This window comes from Rhinoraja longicauda, chromosome 2 (assembly GCF_053455715.1).
Source record: "Rhinoraja longicauda isolate Sanriku21f chromosome 2, sRhiLon1.1, whole genome shotgun sequence".
Taxonomy (NCBI): domain Eukaryota; kingdom Metazoa; phylum Chordata; class Chondrichthyes; order Rajiformes; family Arhynchobatidae; genus Rhinoraja; species Rhinoraja longicauda.
In genome coordinates, this window is record NC_135954.1 from 92,145,651 (window position 1) to 92,166,776 (window position 21,126).

General features: G+C 40.4%; 1 protein-coding gene across 1 annotated transcript in view; it reads left to right on the forward strand.

Moving 5' to 3' along the window:
• The window catches only part of obscnb (obscurin, cytoskeletal calmodulin and titin-interacting RhoGEF b), a 368,207-nt gene that overhangs the window by 120,934 nt on the left and 226,147 nt on the right, over positions 1–21,126 (forward strand). Inside the window, exons 35-43 of the mRNA XM_078423526.1 lie at positions 2,477–2,743; positions 3,804–4,070; positions 5,016–5,282; positions 6,331–6,596; positions 7,637–7,904; positions 13,909–14,175; positions 16,274–16,540; positions 19,044–19,310; positions 20,574–20,840. Of these exons, the coding sequence (XP_078279652.1) occupies positions 2,477–2,743; positions 3,804–4,070; positions 5,016–5,282; positions 6,331–6,596; positions 7,637–7,904; positions 13,909–14,175; positions 16,274–16,540; positions 19,044–19,310; positions 20,574–20,840 (2,403 nt within the window). The remainder of the gene's footprint in view (positions 1–2,476; positions 2,744–3,803; positions 4,071–5,015; positions 5,283–6,330; positions 6,597–7,636; positions 7,905–13,908; positions 14,176–16,273; positions 16,541–19,043; positions 19,311–20,573; positions 20,841–21,126) is intronic.

Consider the following 21,126-nt stretch of genomic DNA (forward strand, 5'->3'; position numbering starts at 1 on the left):
GGTGGTAGCATAATGAATTCTGAAGTGTATAGACACATTCTATCTGCTCAAGTTCAAACAAATGCCTCAAAACTCATTGGCTGGCTGTTCATTCTACAGCAAGACAATGATCCCAAACATACTGCTAATGCAACAACGGAGTTTTTCAAAGCTAAAAAATGTCCAATTCTTGAGTGGCCAAATCAATCACCCGATCTGAACCCTATTGGGCATGCTGAAAACTGAAGGGGATTAGCCACTAAAAAAAGTATAAGCTAAAGATGGTTGCAATACAGGCCTGGCAGAGCATCACCAGAGAAGACACCCAGCAACTGGTGATGTCCATGAATTGCAGACTTCAAGCAGTCATTGCATGCAAAGGAGATGCAACAAAATATTAACATGACTACTTTCATTTACATGACATTGCTGTGTCCCAAACATTATGGTGCCCCGAAATGGGGGAACTATGTATAAACACTGCTGTGATTTCTACATGGTGAAACCAAAATGTATAAAAATACCCTTTAATAAAATCTTACTGTAGCGGCAACTTTAGTCTTCCCTATCAAGCCCCAAATCTTACCATTTGACGGAAGGACAATCCCCTGGTGTACAAAAATAATACAGCAGGATACAAAGTGAAATGATAATATGCAAAAATAATTAATAAACGCAAAATGGCTCCTACACTGACAATGTGCACTTTAACCACATGTGATTTTTTTCTATTACAAATCTCAAATTGTGGAGGACAGAGGCAAATAAATAAATAAATGATGGGTCTTTGTCCCAAATATTATGGAGGGCATTGTATATATCATTTATATATATCAAAACAAACACTGGAACAAACACTGACATTCCTGTCATCATCCAGTTTGAAAAACGACTTTTTTAAAATCATGGTTCACTGTTTGTTATTAAGCCTGTATTTTTTTTGTCAAAGCTGACACTAGCCCTCCATTCCATGAAACTCAATTGTGTTAGCTAGTCTTTTATGTGGTAATTTATTAAACCTTTTCTGAAAGACATAGACAAATGGAGAACATCCTCTTCAAGACTCTATATCAAAGAAATACAGTTAGGTTCGTCATATACACATGAACATTTGAAATGGGAGCAGTAATACGCCATCCTCCTTCGCAGCCGACTCTGCTATTCAACAGGATCATGAGTGAACTAATTATGAACTAATTTCCACGTTCCTGTCTACCTATGGAAAGTTTATGAAGAATCTATCTACCACAGACTCAGAGACAGCTTCAAATATTGATCAATCTCTGATGGAAAAGACAATATTGTGTCATTTTCATCTTAATCAATCAGTCAATCAATACTTTATGACAGACTCAAGGTCCAGATAAAAGCCAAGACATTACATATTATAAACATACAGAAGTACAATAAGTTACATACAAAGGCACAGTAAGTTAATAACAAATTACTAACAAAAGAACAATAAATTTCATGCAAGCGCAATGCATGGTTTAAAGCATCAGCCATCAGTGATCAACAACGAGACAACTATACTAATGTCTCCACAACTGTGATTGGTAGCGTGTAGTACTAAACCTTATTAGTGATAATGCCGAGTGCGAGTCTTTGGCTGCGAGTCTTCGGCGAGGAGGCTGAGGTGAGGAGGATACGCTTGTTTTTAAGCCTGATTTGTTTTTAGACACTAAAGCAATGGCAGATAAGTTGGTGCAGTGTGTTTCCTGCAGGATGTGGGAAGGTAGGGACACCGCTGGAGCTTCTGGGAGCTACACCTGCAAGAACTGTGTCCAGGTGCAGCTCCTCAATGTACGTGTGGCGGAGTTGGAAAAGCAGCTGGATGACCTCAGGGCCATCCGGGAATGCGAGAGTTTCTTGGACAGGACCTACTGTGAGGCTGTCACGCCAAGGGTCCAGGTCGAGCGAAGGTGGGAGACCGTTTCAAAGGGGAGTGAACGTGGACTACAGGAGATCCCTGTGACTGTGCCTATTGCAAACAGGTACACCCTCTTGGGAGCTGTCGGGGCAGAAGACGCTTCCAGTCCGAGCGGCGGACAGGTTGGTGGCTCTAATCCAGGCAAGGAAGCTCGACCGGGGAGACCGAAGTCAGGAAGAGCCATCGTAGTGGGTGACTCCATTGTCCGAGGTACGGACAGTAGATTTGCAAATAGAACCACCTGGGGCTGTGCCAGTGTCGCCATGCTCTGCGACATCTTGTACAGTTCCATTCATGTCAGGTAATTTCCTGTGTTTATGACGGGGAAAGTTTTGACTAGTGCAGAATGTGGTGAGTGCTGAAACATTGACAACCTTGTAGAAATCTAAAAGTTACTTCCTGTTTTCTGGATTAAAGGCAGTGTGCTAATAAGCTTCACCTTCATTTCTCGCACTAAATCAAGATGATTGTTACTTTATTATTTTTTAATGTTGTGTTGTCCAATGTTAGGCATCTATTGTAAATTTCACCAAGACATTAAATATCTCACGTTAATATATCCCTCAGCTTTACCTGTGCTTTTCAAACAAGAGCTTCAAAATGTAGAAGCTGAAGAGGATGGTACTGCCACATTGCGCTGTGAGATTACAAAACCTGGTGCTCGAGTAGAATGGAAAAAAGGATCAATGGCACTCCACCCAACTGAAAAATATAAAATGAAACAGCAAGATGCCATCACTGAATTATTCATTCACAATCTGCAAATAGAAGATGCTGGAACATATAGCTGTGATTCTGGAGATCAACAGACCAGCGCATGCTTAAAAGTGAAGGGTAGGAAGTCATTATTCACTCCTAATCAGCACTCTTTCTCATCATACAGCCTTTTTCATTTATATTGTAACAATTAGTGGCCGTATCCCCATGTCTGTTACATCCTTGTACTCTTTTAAAATCACTTTAAAAGGCAGGACATATCTATTCATTCCATATTTTGTGCTTTGGTCTTTGCCATTTTCATCCCAAAGACTAATGTGAGAAGACCGTCATCCATTCATTTACTCTATCTTCTTCGGACTTTTCTTGCTTATTTATTTTAACAACTACTCAGCAATTCTTTGTAGCTGCTCTTTGTTCTCTCTTGTTCCATGTAACCTATCATCTGCTCTGTTACCTATCTAACCATTATCATCACCATCTCTACTTTTCTATCAATAATTATGTCACTTATATTTTGACAATTATATCATGCCAAGATGTTACTAAACAATTTTCTTAACTGTAAGTATGGTAGCATAGCATTAAAAATATATTTTTACTTCTTACAGCGGCACTCGTATGAATTTAGCTTTACTGGTATTGGTATATTATTGTCATGTGTACTAGAGATACAGTGAAACAGTTTGTTTTGTGTCACCTAGGTCAATCATACAATATATAAGTACCTCAGGTAGTGTAAAGAATGAAATACCCAAATGCATAGCGTTATGGCTGCAGCTGACAGTCTTAGAAGTAAGATTTAACAGAGTAGAACGACTGTAATAGTTGCAAATAGAAGCAAAGGGGCCCTGGCACTTTGCAAGTGTTGCCTTGCTATGCGACATCTTGTACAGTTCCATTCATGTCAGGTAATTCCCTGGATTATGACGAGGAAAGTTTTGACTAGCACAGTCTTTGGGGAGTGCTGAACCATTGACAATCTTATAGAAATCTAAAAGTTACTTCCTGTTTTCTGGATTAAAGGCAGTGTCCTTAATATGCTTTACCTACATTTCTCGCACTAAATCAAGCTGATTGTTACTTTATTATTTTTTAAAGTTGTGTTGTCCAATGTTACGCACCTTTTGTAAATTTCATCAAGACATTAAATATCTCACGTTAATACATTCCTCAGCTTTACCTGTGCTTTTCAAACAAGAGCTTCAGAATGTAGAAGCTGAAGAGGATGGTACTGCCACATTGCGCTGTGCGATTACAAAACCTGGTGCTCGAATAGAATGGAAAAAAGGATCAATGGCACTCCACCCAACTGAAAAGTATGAAATGAAACAGCAAGGTGCTATCACTGAATTATTAATTCACAATCTGCAAATAGAAGATGCTGGAACATATAGCTGTGATTCTGCAGATCAACAGACCAGCGCATGCTTAAAAGTGAAGGGTAGGATTCATTATTCACTCCTAATCAGCACTATTTCTCATCATATAGCCTTTTACATTTATATTGGTAACACTTAGTGGCCGTATACCCATGCTAGTTACATTCTTGTATTCATTTACTTTATCTTCTTCGGACTTCTCTTGCTTATTTATTTTAACAACTACTCAGCATTTCTTTGTAGCTGTACTTTATTCTCTCTCGTTCCATGTAACCTATCACCTGCTCTGTTACCTATCTATCCATTATCCTCACCATCTCTACTTTTCTATCAATAATTATATCACATATTTTGACAATTATATCATGCCAAGATGTTACCAAACAATTTTCTTAACTGTAAGTATGGTAGCATAACATTAAAAAAAAAAAATCTTCTTACAGCAGCACTCGTATGAATTTAGCTTTACTGGTACTGGTATATTATTGTCATGTGTACTAGAGATACAGTGAAACAGTTTGTTTTGTGTCACCAAGGTCAATCATACAATATATAAGTACCTCAGGTAGTGTAAAGAATTAAATACACAAATGCATAGCGTTATGGCTGCAGCTGACTGTCTTAGAAGTAAGATTTAACAAAGTAGAACGACTGAAATAATTGCAAGTAGAACCACCTGGGACTATGCAAGAGTCGCCATGCTCTGCGACGTCTTGCACAGTTCCATTCATGTCAGGTAATTTCCTGTGATTATGACAGGGAAAATTATGACTAGCACAGAATGTGGTGAGTGCTGAACCATTGACAATCTTGTAGAAATCTAAAAGTTATTTCCTGTTTTCTGGATTAAAGGCAGTGTGCTAATAAACTTCACCTACATTTCTCGCACTAAATCAAGCTGATTGTTACTTTATTATTTTTTAAAGTTGTGTTGTCCAATGTTATGCTATGCATCTTTTGTAAATTTCACTAAGACATTAAATATCTCACGTTAATACATTCCTCAGCTTTACCTGTGCTTTTCAAACAAGAGCTTCAGAATGTAGAAGCTGAAGAGGCTGGTACTGCCACATTGCGCTGTGAGATTACAAAACCTGGTGCTCGAGTAGAATGGAAAAAAGGATCAATGGCACTCCACCCAACTAAAAAATATAAAATGAAACAGCAAGATGCCATCACTGAATTATTCATTCACAATCTGCAAATAGAAGATGCTGGAACATATAGCTGTGATTCTGGAGATCAACAGACCAGCGCATGCTTAAAAGTGAAGGGTAGGAAGTCATTATTCACTCCTAATCAGTACTCTTTCTCATCATACAGCCTTTTTCATTTATATTGGTAACACTTAGTGGCCGTATCCCCATGTCTGTTACATCCTTGTACTCTTTTAAAATCACTTTAAAATGCAGGACAAATCTATTCATTCCATATTTTCTACTTTGGTCTTTGCCATTTTCATCCCAAAGACTGGTGAGTAGACCATCATTCATTCATTTACTCCAGCTTCTTCCGACTTTTCTTGCTTTTTTATGTAACAACTACTCAGCACTTCTTTGTAGCTGTTCTTTATTATCTGACATTCCGTGTAACTTATCACCTGCTCTGTTACCTGTCTATCCATTATCCTCACCATCTCTACTTTTCTATTAATAATTATTTCACTTATATTTTGGCAATTATATCATGCCAAGATGTTACTAAGCAGTTTTCTTAACTGTAACTATGGTAGCATAGCATAAAAAAATATATTTTTACTTCTTACAGCAGCACTGGTATGTAGCTTCAATGGTATTGGTATATTATTGTCACGTATACTTGAGATACAGTGAAACAGTTTGTTTTGTGTCACCTAGGTCAATCATACCACATATAAGTACCTCAGCTAGTGTAAAGAATAAACTACCCAAATGCATAGCGTTATGGCTGCAGCTGACTGTCTTAGAAGAAAGATTTAACAAAGTAGAACGACTGTAATAGTTGCAAGTAGAACCACCTGGGACTATGCAAGTGTCGCCATGCTCTGCGACATCTTGTATAGTTCCATTCATGTCAGGTAATTTCCTGTGATTGTGACAGGGAAAGTTTTGACTAGCACAGAATGTGGTGAGTGCTGAACCATTGACAACCTTGTAGAAATCTAAAAGTTACTTCCTGTTTTCTGGATTAAAGGCAGTGTGCTAATAAGCTTCACCTACATTTCTCGCACTAAATCAAGCTGATTGTTACTTTATTATTTTTTAAAGTTGTGTTGTCCAATGTTACGCACCTTTTGTAAATTTCATCAAGACATTAAATATCTCACGTTAATACATTCCTCAGCTTTACCTGTGCTTTTCAAACAAGAGCTTCAGAATGTAGAAGCTGAAGAGGATGGTACTGCCACATTGCGCTGTGCGATTACAAAACCTGGTGCTCGAATAGAATGGAAAAAAGGATCAATGGCACTCCACCCAACTGAAAAGTATGAAATGAAACAGCAAGGTGCTATCACTGAATTATTAATTCACAATCTGCAAATAGAAGATGCTGGAACATATAGCTGTGATTCTGCAGATCAACAGACCAGCGCATGCTTAAAAGTGAAGGGTAGGATTCATTATTCACTCCTAATCAGCACTATTTCTCATCATATTGCGTTTTTTATTTATATTGGTAACACTTAGTGGCCGTATCCCCATGTCTGTTACATCCTTGTACTCTTAAAAATCACTTTAAATGGCAGGACAAATCTATTCATTCCATATTTTCTGCTTTGGTCTTTGCCATGTTCATCCCAAAGACTAATGTGAGAAAACCATCATCCATTCCTTTACTCTATTTTCTTCCAACCTTTCTTGCTTATTTCTTTTAACAACCACTCTGCACTTCTTTGTTGCTGCTCTTTATTATCCAATGTTCTGTGTCACCTACTTATCTATCCATTATCCTCACCATCGCTACTTTTCTATCAACATTTATGTCACTAATTTGGTGACAATTATATCATGCCAAGATGTTACGAAGCAGTTTTCTGAACTGTGTATGATAGCATAGCATTAAAAATATATTTTCTTCTCACTGCAGCAATTGTATGAATTTAGCTTTACCGGTATGGGTTTATTATTGTCACGTGTACTTGAGATACAGTGAAATAATTTGTCTTGTGTCACCTAGGCCAATCATACCATATACAAGTACATAGTGTTATAGCTGCAGCTGACAGTCTTAGAAATCAGATTTAACAAAGTAGAACGACTGTAATAGTTGCAAGTGGAACCACCTGGGACTGCGCAAGTGTCACCATGCTCTGCAACATGTACTACAGTTCCATTCATGTCAGTTAATTTCCTGTGATTATGACGGGGAAGGTTTTGACTAGCACAGACTGTGGGGAGTGCTGAAACATAGAAAATAGATGCAGGAGGAGGCCATTTGGCCCTTCGAGCCAGCACGAACCATTGACAACCTTGTAGAAATCTAAAAGTTACTTCCTGTTTTCTGGATTAAAGGCAGTGTGCTAATAAACTCCACCTTCACTTCTCGCACTAAATCAAGGTGATTGTTTTTTAATTGTGTTTTTCCAAAGTTATGCATCTGGTGTTAACCTCACTTAGATGTTAAATGATTCATGTTAATACATTCTTCTGCTTTGCCTGTGTTTTTCAAACAAGAGCTTCAGAATGTAGAAGCTGAAGAAAATGGTACTGCCACATTGCGCTGCGCAATTGCAAAACCTGGTGCTCTTGTAGAATGGAAAAAAGGATCTATGGCACTCCACCCAATTGAAAAGTATGAAATGAAACAGCACGGTGCTATCATTGAATTATTAATTCATAATCTTCAAATAGAAGATGCTGGAACTTATAGCTGTGATTCTGGAGATCAACAGTCCAGCGCTTGCTTAAAAGTGAAGGGTACCATGTCATTATTCAACCCTAATCAGCACTATTTTCATCATGTAGGCTTTTACATTTATATTGGTAACACCTACTGGCCTTTTCAGCTTGTCTGTTACATCGTTGTGCTCTTTTAAAATCATCTTAAATGTAGGACAAATCTATTCACTACATACTTCCTGCTTAGTTCTCTCATTTTCAATCTAAACACTAATGTGAGAAGAACATATATTTCATCCTTGCTACATCATCCAATCCTTTATTTTTTTCCAACTTACTTGCTCACATCTTTTATCATCTGCTACACACTTTTTTGTAGTTTCTCTTTGATGTTCCGTGAGACCTATCACCAGATCAATTAACTCACTCATGACCCAGCTACAAATGAATGAACTTCTTGGCTTGTTGTCAGTGATGTGATTAACAATTCTTGTTTCTTTATTTCTCTGCCCATTTAACATTTGTTATCAACCTACCTGTCATTTTCTAATCTTTAAATTTTCACCTTTCCAATGTCAAATTCCCCGCAAAGTTTCTGAAACCCAATTGGCTTTGCAATTATTTCTCCCATTTCTCATGCTTCCTGAACTGATTCATGTCCATGATGCCACTATGTTTATTTGTAATTTCAGAAATGTCTTTCAGAACTTCAAATATAATTTTTATTTTGAATGTTCATTGAAATAGGTTTATGAAAATATGGTACAATTTGATTCCAAATGCTTGCTTGCAGGTCTTCTCAAGGGTTTGTTGGAATTCAGAGGTTGTGATATCTTGTTTGACTTAGTTTTTGATAGTTTATTGGGACTCTTGTGGACAGGAATAGTTTGATTGCCCACTAATGATTGTGTTGTATAATATATTTATCCTTGATAGTAGTTGGGCTGCTAACTAGAATGGGACAGTCTTTGCAGAAGCCGAACAACACTGACTTTGATTGAAGTCTGTTGCAGAAATATTCAGGTTACATGTTATCGGGAGGGCTACATTTTTGTCCAAGAATGGAAAATCAGCTTTTTATGCTAATCAAGAGAGTTAGACTATCTTGCTGATTGTTGGAGGGAGAGGGTAAGCCTCACTAGGTACTCCAGGATTGCATTCTTGTTTTCTCCCAACGTTCCTGAAAGGTATAATAGAGCCTTTGATGAATTAGATTGAATCATCTTTGATAGCAATTCAGCGGGTAAATCTGGTTTTGTAGAAATAGTCATAGTGTTAAAGTTATCCAGCACAGAAACAGGCCCAACTCTCCCATGCTGATCAATGTATCTTTTTAAGATAATCATTTGCCTGCATTTGGCTCATATCCCTCTAAATCTTTCCTATCAATGAACCTGTCCAAATGTCTTTTAAATCTTGTAGTTGCACCAGCCTCTGGCAGCTCATCCAATATATCTATAACCCTCTGTGTGATAATCAGCTACAGTCCACACTCCCAACTACTGCTGTAATTGCCACTGAAAGGTTTGTGCATTTAACTGTCAGTGAAGGAGGTGGAATGAGAAACCTTTAGGTTCAGTTTCAATGTTCTCCATAAATTATTAATTTGCTGACACTTGACATTGGTGTTCAATGCTTTTCAACTCTGGGCTGCTCATTGTTTTTGATTCTTCTAATCCATATAGGTCCTTGACCATGCATGTCAGGAATTACTAATGACAGTGCCAATAACAATTCATTTTCACGAGATAACGTAATTATTGCAGGAATAACTACAGAATAATCGAGAAAATCTTACCGCTGTTGAAGATTCTAATCAATTCATGTTCGTATGAAGGGTTAATCAGCAGTTGCATTTGCCTTTACTCTTTACAAACCTTGCTTGTATATCCAACGTGGTTTGGTCTTTCCATTTGACTCACCTTAATACTCAAAGTAATATGCTTTTATTTATAGAACTGTATGGAATATAGTCCAGAAAAAGGATATTCAAACCAACAAATTAGTGTATCATTCATACTCCACATAAGCTTTCTCCCATTATTTCTCATTTAACGTTACCTGCATTAATCTTTGTTTCCTCTTATAATATTGTTTACTCATTTGTTTCTAGGAATGATAAAATACTCTATTCTTATCAAATCTGAAATTTTGATTATGTTTTTTCATCTATCTATATATTACTAAAACTCCGATCTTTATATATAGATATATTTATGTATCTGAGATTTGGTTATGGAAATACAGCCATAACGGTACACGATAACGCCACAATTTTAGCACCACCTTACAACATGTTTACAACAAGCTTCATTCAAACTGGTGCTATATTTTTAAAGTTAGAGAGATTTTAAAGTTTAAAAATTACTGTTTAAACCGATTTCATTACGATCTTCAGCGTGTGACGTCACAATGGGACCCCGCACGAGTGCCAACCAATGAGGGAGGGGGGTCAGGTAGTCACAGCCAATAAACTGACTTTAACAAATGCGCTCCCCCCCCCCCCCCCACCCACCCCGGAGGACCAGCGGGAGGACCGCTGCCCCTCCCAGCATGCCTCGCGCCTGACCTTCCTCCCGTGGTGCAGCGCGGCACCAGAGAGAAGGCGAAAGAAGATGGCTACTGGCAGGACGGCCGCTCTCCTGCTGCTGGCCATCACGATGGCCACCCAGGGCCAGGGTGAGTCGCTCCCTCTCCCTTCTCCTCTACCCCCTCGCCCGCAGCCGCCCCCGTGGGAGATTCCGAGCAGGAGGAAGATGGCCGTCATCCCCGCCTTCTCATTGTTCACCTCTGTCTCCCCCAGCGCTCGCTTCAACCAATGGCGTCGTCGAGTCCCCGCTCCCGCCTGGGCCCATCACCGGACTACAACCCCCAGTGGCCAGTTTCTTCTCCTCCTCCCGCCTCTCCTCCTGCACCCGCTTCCACCACTCCAACAAAAATGGCGGCCACTCTCCTTCTTCTCCTCTTTCTCCCGCTCCGCCATCTTGTGCGAGTCTCCCGCTGCCGCGCTGCCCGCCGGGAGGTGTAGTATCAGCTCCTGACCAGCCCCAGTGCACCGGACAATCACCGGACTACAACCCCACCACACGCAGACACACACACACGCACGCTCAGGGTAATAATAATAATATAATATAACAGTTATAATACTTAAAATATAATAATAATATAATAATAATAATAATATATTCCTTTATTTGTCTCACACCGGGGAAATTTGCAGTGTTACAGCAGCAAAGTGGATAGCAAGAGACATTCATTGTAAATAAAAATAAAGATAAGGATAATTGTCATCATTTACTGTGTTTTTTCTTTACTGTTACTGTTGACTGGTCAGTTGACTGGTCTGCTGGTAGTAGCGCTGGTTGTGCAGTGTCACAGCAGTGGGAAGGAAGGACCTTCAATATCTCTCCTTCACACACTTGGGGTGAAGGAGTCTGTCACTGGAGGAGCTACTCAGTGCAGTGACAGTGTCCTACATGGGAGCATGGGGTGGGAGTCGTTGCCCAGCAGTAATGTTATCTTTGCCATCATCCTCCTCTCTCCCTCCGTCTGTACTGAGTCGGGCCAACCCAGGACAGAGCTGGCCTTCCTGATCAGCTTGTCAAGTCTATTCCCCTCCGCTGCTGAAATGCTGCTGCTCCAGCAGACCACTCCATAGAAAATGGCTGATGCCACCACAGTATTGTAGGAGGTTCTTAAGAGTGCCCCCTGCACTCCACAGGACCCGATTCTCCTCAGCAGGTAAAGTCTGCTCTGGCCCTTTTTGTACAGTGCATTGATATTTTTGGTCCAGTCAAGTTTATTGTTAAGGTAAACACCCAGGTACTTATAAGAGTCCACCCTCCCGATGTCCATTCCCTGGATGTTCATCGGTGTCGGGGGGACGTGGCTGCGCCTGCGGAAATCCACCACCATCTCCCTGGTTTTCCCCGCGTTGATCCGGAGGCGGTTCCACTGCCACCAGTCCACAAAGTCCTTGATCAGTTCTCTGTACGCCCTGTCATCGTCGCCTGTGATGAGGCTGACGATGGCAGAGTCGTCAGAGAACTTCTGTAGATAGGAGTTTGCAGAGCTGTGCCTGAAGTCTGCAGTGTACAGGGTGAACAAGAATGGAGCTAGCACTGTTCCCTGCGGAACCCCTGTGCTGCAGACCTCCATGTCCGAAACATAAGTAAGAATATAAAATGTTATATTGTAAATCTTTCAATATATATTAATCTCTTGCAGGGGAGAGCGATGTGGGGGGTCTGACTGTTGCCCGGGTTGAGGGACGGGAGGGAGGGGGGGGGTAGTGGGGGTGGGGGGGGAAGTGGAGAAGGGGAGTGGAGGGGGGTAGAGGGGGTGGGGGGGGAGTGGGTAGGAGGGGAGTGGGGGTGGGGGGGGGGATGGAGTGGGTGGGTGGGGGGGAGGAGGGGGGATAAGGGGGATTGAGTTGAGGGGGTGAGGTTCCTAGACCAATACAGGAGAGGCTATCGTATAACGGTATACGATAGCGCGACAATTCTAGGCACACCGGCACGGTAGCGCAGCGGTAGAGTTGCTGCTTTACAGCGAATGCAGCGCCAGAGACTCAGGTTCGATCCTGACTATGGGTGCTGCACTGTAAGGAGTTTGTACGTTCTCCCCGTGACCTGCGTGGGTTTTCTCCGAGATCTTCGGTTTCCTCCCACACTCCAAAGACGTACAGGTATGTAGGTTAATTGGCTGGGTAAAATGTTTAAAAAAATTGTCCCTAGTGGGTGTAGGATAGTGTTAATGTACGGGGATCGCTGGGCGGCACGGACTTGGAGGGCCGAAAAGGCCTGTTTCCGGCTGTATATATATGATATGATATTCAACATTGTCCTGGGGAGAGGAGAGTGGGGGGGAGGGGGGAGGGGGTGGGATAGCGGGGATGGAGTGGGAGGAAGGAGAGGGGTAAAGGGGGATTGAGTGGAGGGGGGAGGGTCCTACACCAATACAGGAGAGGCTTTGGGCACGGCTCGCTCTGGCTGCGGCGCTGGCGCCACGGGGCTGAGGTTAGTGGCACCCTCTCCCCTTCCCTGTCCCCCCTCTACGAGGAATGGGCCCAACGGGTCCACTTGGTGTAGTATATTACTAAAAGTCTCATCTTGTATCTATGCATATATATTTGTATGTATGCATGTTCCCAAAATACAGCCAAAATGGTACACGATAGCGCAACAATTTTAGGCCCACCTTACTCCACCATTCGCTTTCCTGCTACTGGCCGCCGCAATGGCCGCCTGGGGCCGGGGTGAGTGGCTCTCTCTCCCCTTTCCTCTCCCCCTCACCCATCCCCGGCCCCAGGGGAGACTCCACAGCCGGCAACGGGTCGTCAGTATGAGGTGGGTTGCCGGACCTGCAGGAGAGGTTTGCACCCAACCGGTCCAAGGGTCATCTAACGCTCTCTTGGTGCTGGCCGCCCAGGGCCGAGTTGAGTGGCTCCCTCTCCCCTTTCCTCTCCCCCCTCGCCCACCCCGGCCCCGGGGGAGACTCCTTGGCCGGCAACGGGTCCAAGGGTCGTCATTTTGGGGAGGGCTGCTGGGCCCTGTATCTGCATGTGCGCAGTTGGGGGATGCTTGCTGTGCCTGGCGGCGGCTCTCGACCCTGGGATCTTGCTGAGCGCTTTTGGGGTAAATGAAATTGTGTTTGAAAGTTTATCAATGCAGGAGAGGTTTGGACCCAACGGGTCCACGGGTCGTCTAGTATAATTTTAAAGGCCTTTCTTAAATTATCCCTCAGCCCTTTTTCAACAGAGAAAGAAGGAAGGGAAACATAATTTTGCTTAAAGCCCAGGAATAATTTCTGGGATTGTGAAAAGTCTATGATAAAATAATTACAGGTGACTTTGAATAGTGATGAATTGAATAGTTTTTTACCTTATATCTTATTTTGTTCTGATGACAGCTATTAAATAAAATGCATTTTGTCAGCCTTGATTCTCTTTCTTCATCCATTGATACTGGCTGTAAAAATTAGACCAATGCAGTAGTAACCATAGCCTAATTTTACATTTGGAAGTGACAAGTTTATAAGTTGTTGTTTTAATATCGAGTCTTTAATATTTCCCAAACAGCTGTGCCTGTGATCTTCAAACAGAAACTTAAGGATGAAGAAGCTCAAGAAGATGATACTGCCACATTGCATTGTGAAATTAGCAGACCAGATGTAGTGATACAGTGGAAGAAAGGATCAACTCCGCTTCATCCGAGTGCCAAATATGAAATGAAGCAAAAGGGATGCATTGTTGAGCTAGTTATTCACAAAGCTACACCACAAGATGGCGGGCAATACACATGCGATATTGGAGAACAGCATACCAGTGCTTCCTTGAAAATTAATGGTAAGAACAAAATCTACATCCAGCATAAATTGTGTGGCATCTGGCTCAATGGGTTCAATTTCCCATGCACCCTTTAACTGCACTGGGGCACTGTTTCCTACATTCTTTTAAAATACACTGGGGCTTCCTTTCTCAGACTTTCTTTAAATGCAAAGGGGCCCTGTTTCCCATACTCCTCTAAAGCTTATCAGGGCACGATTTCAAGAGAGTTAGATTTAGCTCTTAGGGCTATGGGAATCAAGGGATATGGGGAAAAAGCCAGAACGCGGTACTAATTTTGGATGATCAGCCAATTGAATGGCTCGAAGGGCCAAATGGCGTTCTCCGGCACCTATTTTCTATGTTATTAATCTATGTTCAATGTTATTTCCCACACTCCCTTTCAAGATACCAGGTCTTATTTTCTGTGCTCATTCTTCATAGGCCAAGGGCGCTGTTTATCTCATTCATTTTAAACTCAGCTGAATGCTTATTTGTCACGCGCACTTTAAACATACTTTGGACCTGTTTGTAGAAACAAGGAACTGCAGGTGTAACATAATACATCAAAAGATACAAAGTGCTGGAGTAACTCAGCAGGTCAGTCAGCATCTCTGGAGTGCCAGAGGTGCTGTCTTGGATAGGTGACGCTTCGAGTCAAGACCCCTCTTCAGACTGAAGAAGGGTTTCACCCGGAACATCACGTTCTCCAGAAAAGCTGACTGACCTGCTGAGTTACTCCAACACATTGTGTCTTTCTGCAGACCTGTGTCCCATGCGTTCTTCTGAATACTCATCACTGTGCAATTAATTTGCACCCAGCAAAAAACAGTGAAGAGATAAATGTACTCAACTTGATTTGGCTGTACTTTTTCGTCCAACACTATTAAGGGATCACACTCATGTAACTGAACAGGTAAATGTGTGACATTTGATCAGAAATAACTCCGCATTCTCTCAGCGCTGCACTGATGGTGGTCCAGATTATGTATTTAAATTTCAGAATAGAACCGAGTCCAGACCTCTCTGATCGGCATGAAGACTATTATCCACAGTGTTGAGGTAGAATTTAGTTATCTTCATTGCTCATTATTTACATGTACAAATTCCAAAAATGTATAAAACAGATTGTAAAGCAAAATGAAGCATATTTACAAGAGGTCAAATAGGTCCTATTAGGAGTTTAAAGAAGAAGAAAGAGGGAGTTAAATGATGATCGATTTGGTCTTAATCTTAAAGTGATTTTCTGTCTATTCCCATTTATTTCGGGTAGATATGGGAGAAGGTTGTTTTAGTTGCATGCTTACATGGATATCAATGATATAGCAAGAGTCCCATGCCTTATTCCAACGTCCATTAAATGTCCTTCCACTGACATACTCTTTAGTAGTTTGCAGGACATTAACTCTTAGTGTGCAATTGCTTCTCGTGAATTTTCTGTCATTCACCTCTCAAGGCCACCTATTCACTCAATCTTGATAGTTTACTTTATTGCAAAAGGCATCACAATAATTTTAAAGTGGTGTATTACTATGTTTACCTGTGTAGGCCTATCCTCATTGCAAGGTAGAAGCTGAGTGAAGGGTAAAGATTATTTCAGATCTTTTTTAAGATCATCACTTTCACTCCAATTTGAGATATAGCATGTTTAGATGTTGCACAATGGTCCAGTCAATTGATGTTTCCAGGACCTTCAAATCTAAAATTGTATTATTTCAATTTGCCTCAATTGTCATTGAGGTTAAGTGGGAAATTAAATGAACCAATTTACCGACGTCCGATCTTGTCTGCAGGTGATCGATGGTCGCTGTGGACCCGGTGGGTCTAAGGTTCAGTTTCCACGCTGTATCTCTAAGCTAAACTTCAGTTGTTAAGGAAGAGGATGAGTTTTGCTAGTTGGAGGAGAGTATTGGTGTACCCTCTAATGATGTGTCATACATCACGAAAGAGTGTATTCATACCAGATTGTTTAATTCAAGCTATTTTAATTTTCATTTTGAATGTTAAGGTCATTTTTTTCATTAAAAATTAGGGGTTTAAAAGTAAGAAGTACAACTGTACAATTAAATAATGCAATTTTTCATTTTAATTGTAATGCACCATAAACTTGTCATGCCAGCCATTCCAGTGCTTTTCAAACAAGGGCTTCAGAACAAGGAAGCTGAAGAGGGCAGCACCACCACTCTGCATTGTGAGCTAACAAAGTCAAATGTTTCTGTGGAGTGGAGAAAAAGAACTGTGGTACTTCATACCAGTGACAAATATAAAATAAAGAATAAAGGTCCTATAAGTGAACTGTTAATCTGCAATCTTAAACTGGAAGATGCAGGAGAATACACCTGTGTTTCAGGAGATCAGCAAACCACAGCCTCCCTTAAAGTGAAAGGTATGGGAATATTAATATATTCATATGTTCTTCATTTTCGTTCACATCTTCATTTTTTAACAGCTTATATATGAACATATACTTTTTGTAATAATTAGTTGAAAGGCACTTAGCTGACTACATCAATTGCACTCCCCTCATTAACACACAAAGTAACTTCTGACAAATTAAATCAAATTCGTCAGACAGGATCTGTCCTGAGAAATCCATGCTGACCATCATTAATTAATCTTTGCTTCAGTAAGTGCAGTTTATTCTGCAAATAAAGGCGCTGCTGTTGTGATCCAGTGGACTGACCACTACCTTGTAGGGGCTAGACTTTTGCTCTTGGACATCTATATCTTTCCCTTTGCTCTACTTATTGTACTAGAGTTTAGCTTGATTGTATTTATGTATTGTATTATCTGATTTGATTGGATAGTATGCAAAACAGTTTTTCTCTGTACCTCAGAACACATGACAATAATATACCGAAGTCTAAACCTATCCCTTTTTACCTTCACAAATGGTGCTTGACTCACTGCGTTCAGCACCTTATGTTTCACTCCAGATTCCAGCATTTGCAATCTCTGCAGATCCTGCAGATTTTCCATTAGATTTTTTTCAATAATTTCCCTATCACCAAGTTGAAATTATCTGTCTTATCCCTGTTGTCCTTCTTGAATTAATGTACAACATTGCTGCTCTCCAGTTATCTGACACCTCACTCGTGGACATAGTAGATTGAAAATTTTCAGTCAAAGCCCAGTAATCCCCTTCCTTGCCTCTCATAGCAGCCTGGGACACATCCCATCGGGCCATGAAGAATTATCCAGATTTAAGTCTGCTAAGATACTTTATACCTCCTGATAATTTGTTCCATATGCTATCAGGTGTTGCTGAACCAGAATCTCATGCAAGTCAGTCAGCATATGTGTCTGAGGAAGGGTCTCGACCCAAAACGTCACCCTTTCCTTCTCTCCAGAGATGCTGCCTATCCCGTTGAGTTACTCCAGCTTTTTGTGCCTATCTTCAGCATGTGGGTTGATCAGTGAACAGGGCAAAACATTACAAACCTAGTCCATCATATCAGGTTTTGATGATTATATCATAATTAATTGATGGAAATAAAAACAAGCTGTCTTTTTGTTATTTAACAATTTTGATGATTGTGCTGCTATTGCTAGATACTTTATTGAAGGGAATTAAAAGGAGGTAAAATAATGGAACAACCTGTCCCACTGATTTACTCCAGCATTTTGTGACAATCTTATTGATAAAATACATCGCTTGATCCTCCTGAACACATCATCAATGATGTAACCTGGGGTCATTGGGTGTTTCGGGTCTTTCAACATCAGACACCCTTGCCCGGGCGACCCAGCCATGGTTGATCAGACCACGACTTGTGTTCAGGTAGCATTCGCACCTCCCTGATCCAGAGCTATCTCGAGGTTTTCTCCGCTGCCTCTGTGGTGTTCTTGATGACTCTTCTCCTCTCCATTCCGGTGTTACCCAGTGCACTCAAGGCTTTGTAGAGAGATTACCATGCAAAACCTCTACAGCCAACCTCGATGGGCATACACCTTGCCTTCCAGCCCCGCTTACAGCAGTCTATGACCAGCTCTTCGTACTTGGTCTTCTTCCTCTCGTGGGCCTCCTTCAGACGGTCCTCCCACGGCACTGTCAGTTCCAACAAGACAATGTTTTTGGTCGCCTCTGAGACCAGGAGGATATCTGGCCTCAGGGTGGTCGTGGCAATGTGCCGTGGGAACTTCAGTTGTTTCACCAGGTCTACAGAAAGCTGCCAGTCCTGCGCAGTCGCCATGATTCCTGACGGATTCTTGGCTGCTGTGGTTCTTGGCAGCTGCATTCCAGCCTTTACGAAGGTGATCATCTGGGTGGTGGGGGGTGCTCGTCTGCAGCTGCTGATTCCCATGCTGATAGCTTCTGCAATGGGTTTCAGAACCTGGTCGTGACGCCAGGTGTACCGGCCCTGCCCAAGATAATAAAATAATTATCTTAAAATAATTGGCCATAAATATGGCAAATAAAAATAAATATGGCAAATAAAAACTGGAATTAATGCATTTACTGGAATAAATGCATTGATGAAAGGTGCAGGCTCATTTGGATGAAGAGCCAGTTTCTGTGTCGTATATTTCTTTATAACTGTAAAGAGGAAAAACAATGTGTTGATTGTGAAACAGGGTCTATAGGTTTTCTCCAGTTTGTTCGAATAGTTAGAAAAAAATATTTCTTTATTGTTTTGTTGCAGGTTTTTCACAAAAAGAAGTAAATGTTCTTTATAGTGACTTTATTTTATGTGTGACCAAAAATGTTCAACCAAAATGTGTAGTATTAATGTGCACACACCTATAAATTTAATTGCGCACAAATTATGTTGTTATTCATGGGAATAGCAACTTGACGATTTTTGCGAGGGCTGTTTGATATTTAGTAAAATGTAGTTCTGAAGTTCTTGGAGACTCTTATGAACGAATATTGCAATTTATTGTTCTAGTACTTCCAGTGCTTTTCAAGATAAAGCTTCAAAATAAGGAATATAAAGAAGGGAATGATGTCACATTACAATGTGAGCTAACAAAGCCTGATGCTCCTGTAAAATGGAAGAAGGGGTCTCTGTTTATTGAACCCAGTGGAAAATATGAAATTAAGCAAAATGGTTCCAGGGTTGAGCTGATTATTCATGACATAAAACTTGAAGATGCAGGAGAATATGCTTGTGACTCTGGGGATGAACAGACAACAGCGACCTTAAAAGTAAAAGGTGAAGTACCATTATTTATCATAGTCATAGAGAGAGACAGCATGGAAATACTGAGACCACACTGATCAATAACCACCTATTTACATTAATCCCATTTTTTTAATGCTCCCACATTTCTAACCATTTTTATTGAATCTTCATCAGTCTTATTGTACCTGTGTTCTTACTATAAGCTTCGCAGAACTTTTGTTTCACCTTTGGAATTTTTTTCTCAAGTTTCCATATGAAGACCCTTGCATTTCTTTGAATGTAAAATCTTTGCATCTCACTTGTCTTAAATCTCATTGGACAAGGTATTCAAATGAAAATTTTGGAAGTATGTTTTTAGAAATGCTCCTTAATATATTTAAAAGGGATCATTTGGTGCAGTTTAATAAATAGAGATAAAAAGGGCTTATCACATAATTTGAACATTTTTAATTGTTGATTCCATAAATGTGTAAGCAACACACATAAATGAATGTAGATAGTCCTGATTTGTGGGCATAATTTCACAGCAAAGATGATGTTGCAATGGTGGGGTTGAAGCCATTTGGGCTAAGGAATTTTGCAGCATATAATGAAGGGTACTACATCTTATAGGTGTTGAAGGGATGATCCGCTTCAATTCTTTATCATACTTTAAATGGTGCTCTTTAAATCGCTCCAATAAACACTATTTCTGGTTGGAGATACAAGAATCTGTGGATGCAGCAATCTTAAGCAAAACACAATGTGCTGGAGTAACTCAGTGGGTCAGGCAATGTTTGTGGAGAGAATGGATAGATGACATTTAGGGTCTAGACCCTTCTTCGGTTTTTGGTTGCCCATTCTGTGTCCTAACAACCCACTAAATAAAAGGTAATCTGCTAACATCTCAAATTAAATTTTAGGTAATTATTTTGAATCGATAACCTCAATTTACATCCTTTTCAGCAGATGTCATGTCATTCAAAGTATGCTCATCAGTTATTTTACATATTTTGATTTTGTAATCACTATTTCCAAATCATCTAAAAGTGTTGAGAAAAGTGATTACCTAAACTCTGAATGTTCATATGCAGTAAAAAAGTCATTCACCATTGAGTTAACTAACATTTTAACTAACTCTATCCACAGTGTCATTATTTATTTCAAATGAATGGTTCTTAAGCAGCACTTTATAAATATATATGTATAATGTCAGGTTATTCTAATTAAAATGGAAATTAAGCGTTTATCTTTATGTGCCAGTATTATTATTTAATCTTGAGATAACTTTTATCATTATTTTGGCACTCTTAGCCTTGCCTGTACATTTTATAAAGGAGCTTAAGGATATGGAAGATAAAGAAGGAAATACTGCCAGACTTTGTTGTGAGCTTACTAAGCCAGATCATTCAGTGAAATGGAGGAAAGGATCTACTCTGCTTCATCCAAGCGACAAACATGAAATAATACAAAAAGGTTGCACTGTTGAATTGCTTGTTCACCAGCTAAAAGTTGAAGACTCTGGAGAATATACCTGTGATACTGGTGACCAGAAGACAAAAAGCTGCTTAAAAGTAACTGGTAGGTGAATTGGCACTGTATCAATCTTTACATGATTATTGTGAGTCTAGGCTGGCCAGCTGACAGTGAAGGTCAGAGCATGGATGGAATTAGCACTGATAGGACCAGAAATTCAGTGGCAACATGAAGGACATGTCAGAGTTATGGTGGTTGGAAAACGGATTATAATGTTTTGAGAGAATAGTAGATCTGTTTCTTATGCAGCTATTCTCTCAAGAAAACATTTCAAGAATCAAGAGTGTTTAGTTGTCATATGTACTGATAAGCTGTGGAAAGAAATTGTTAC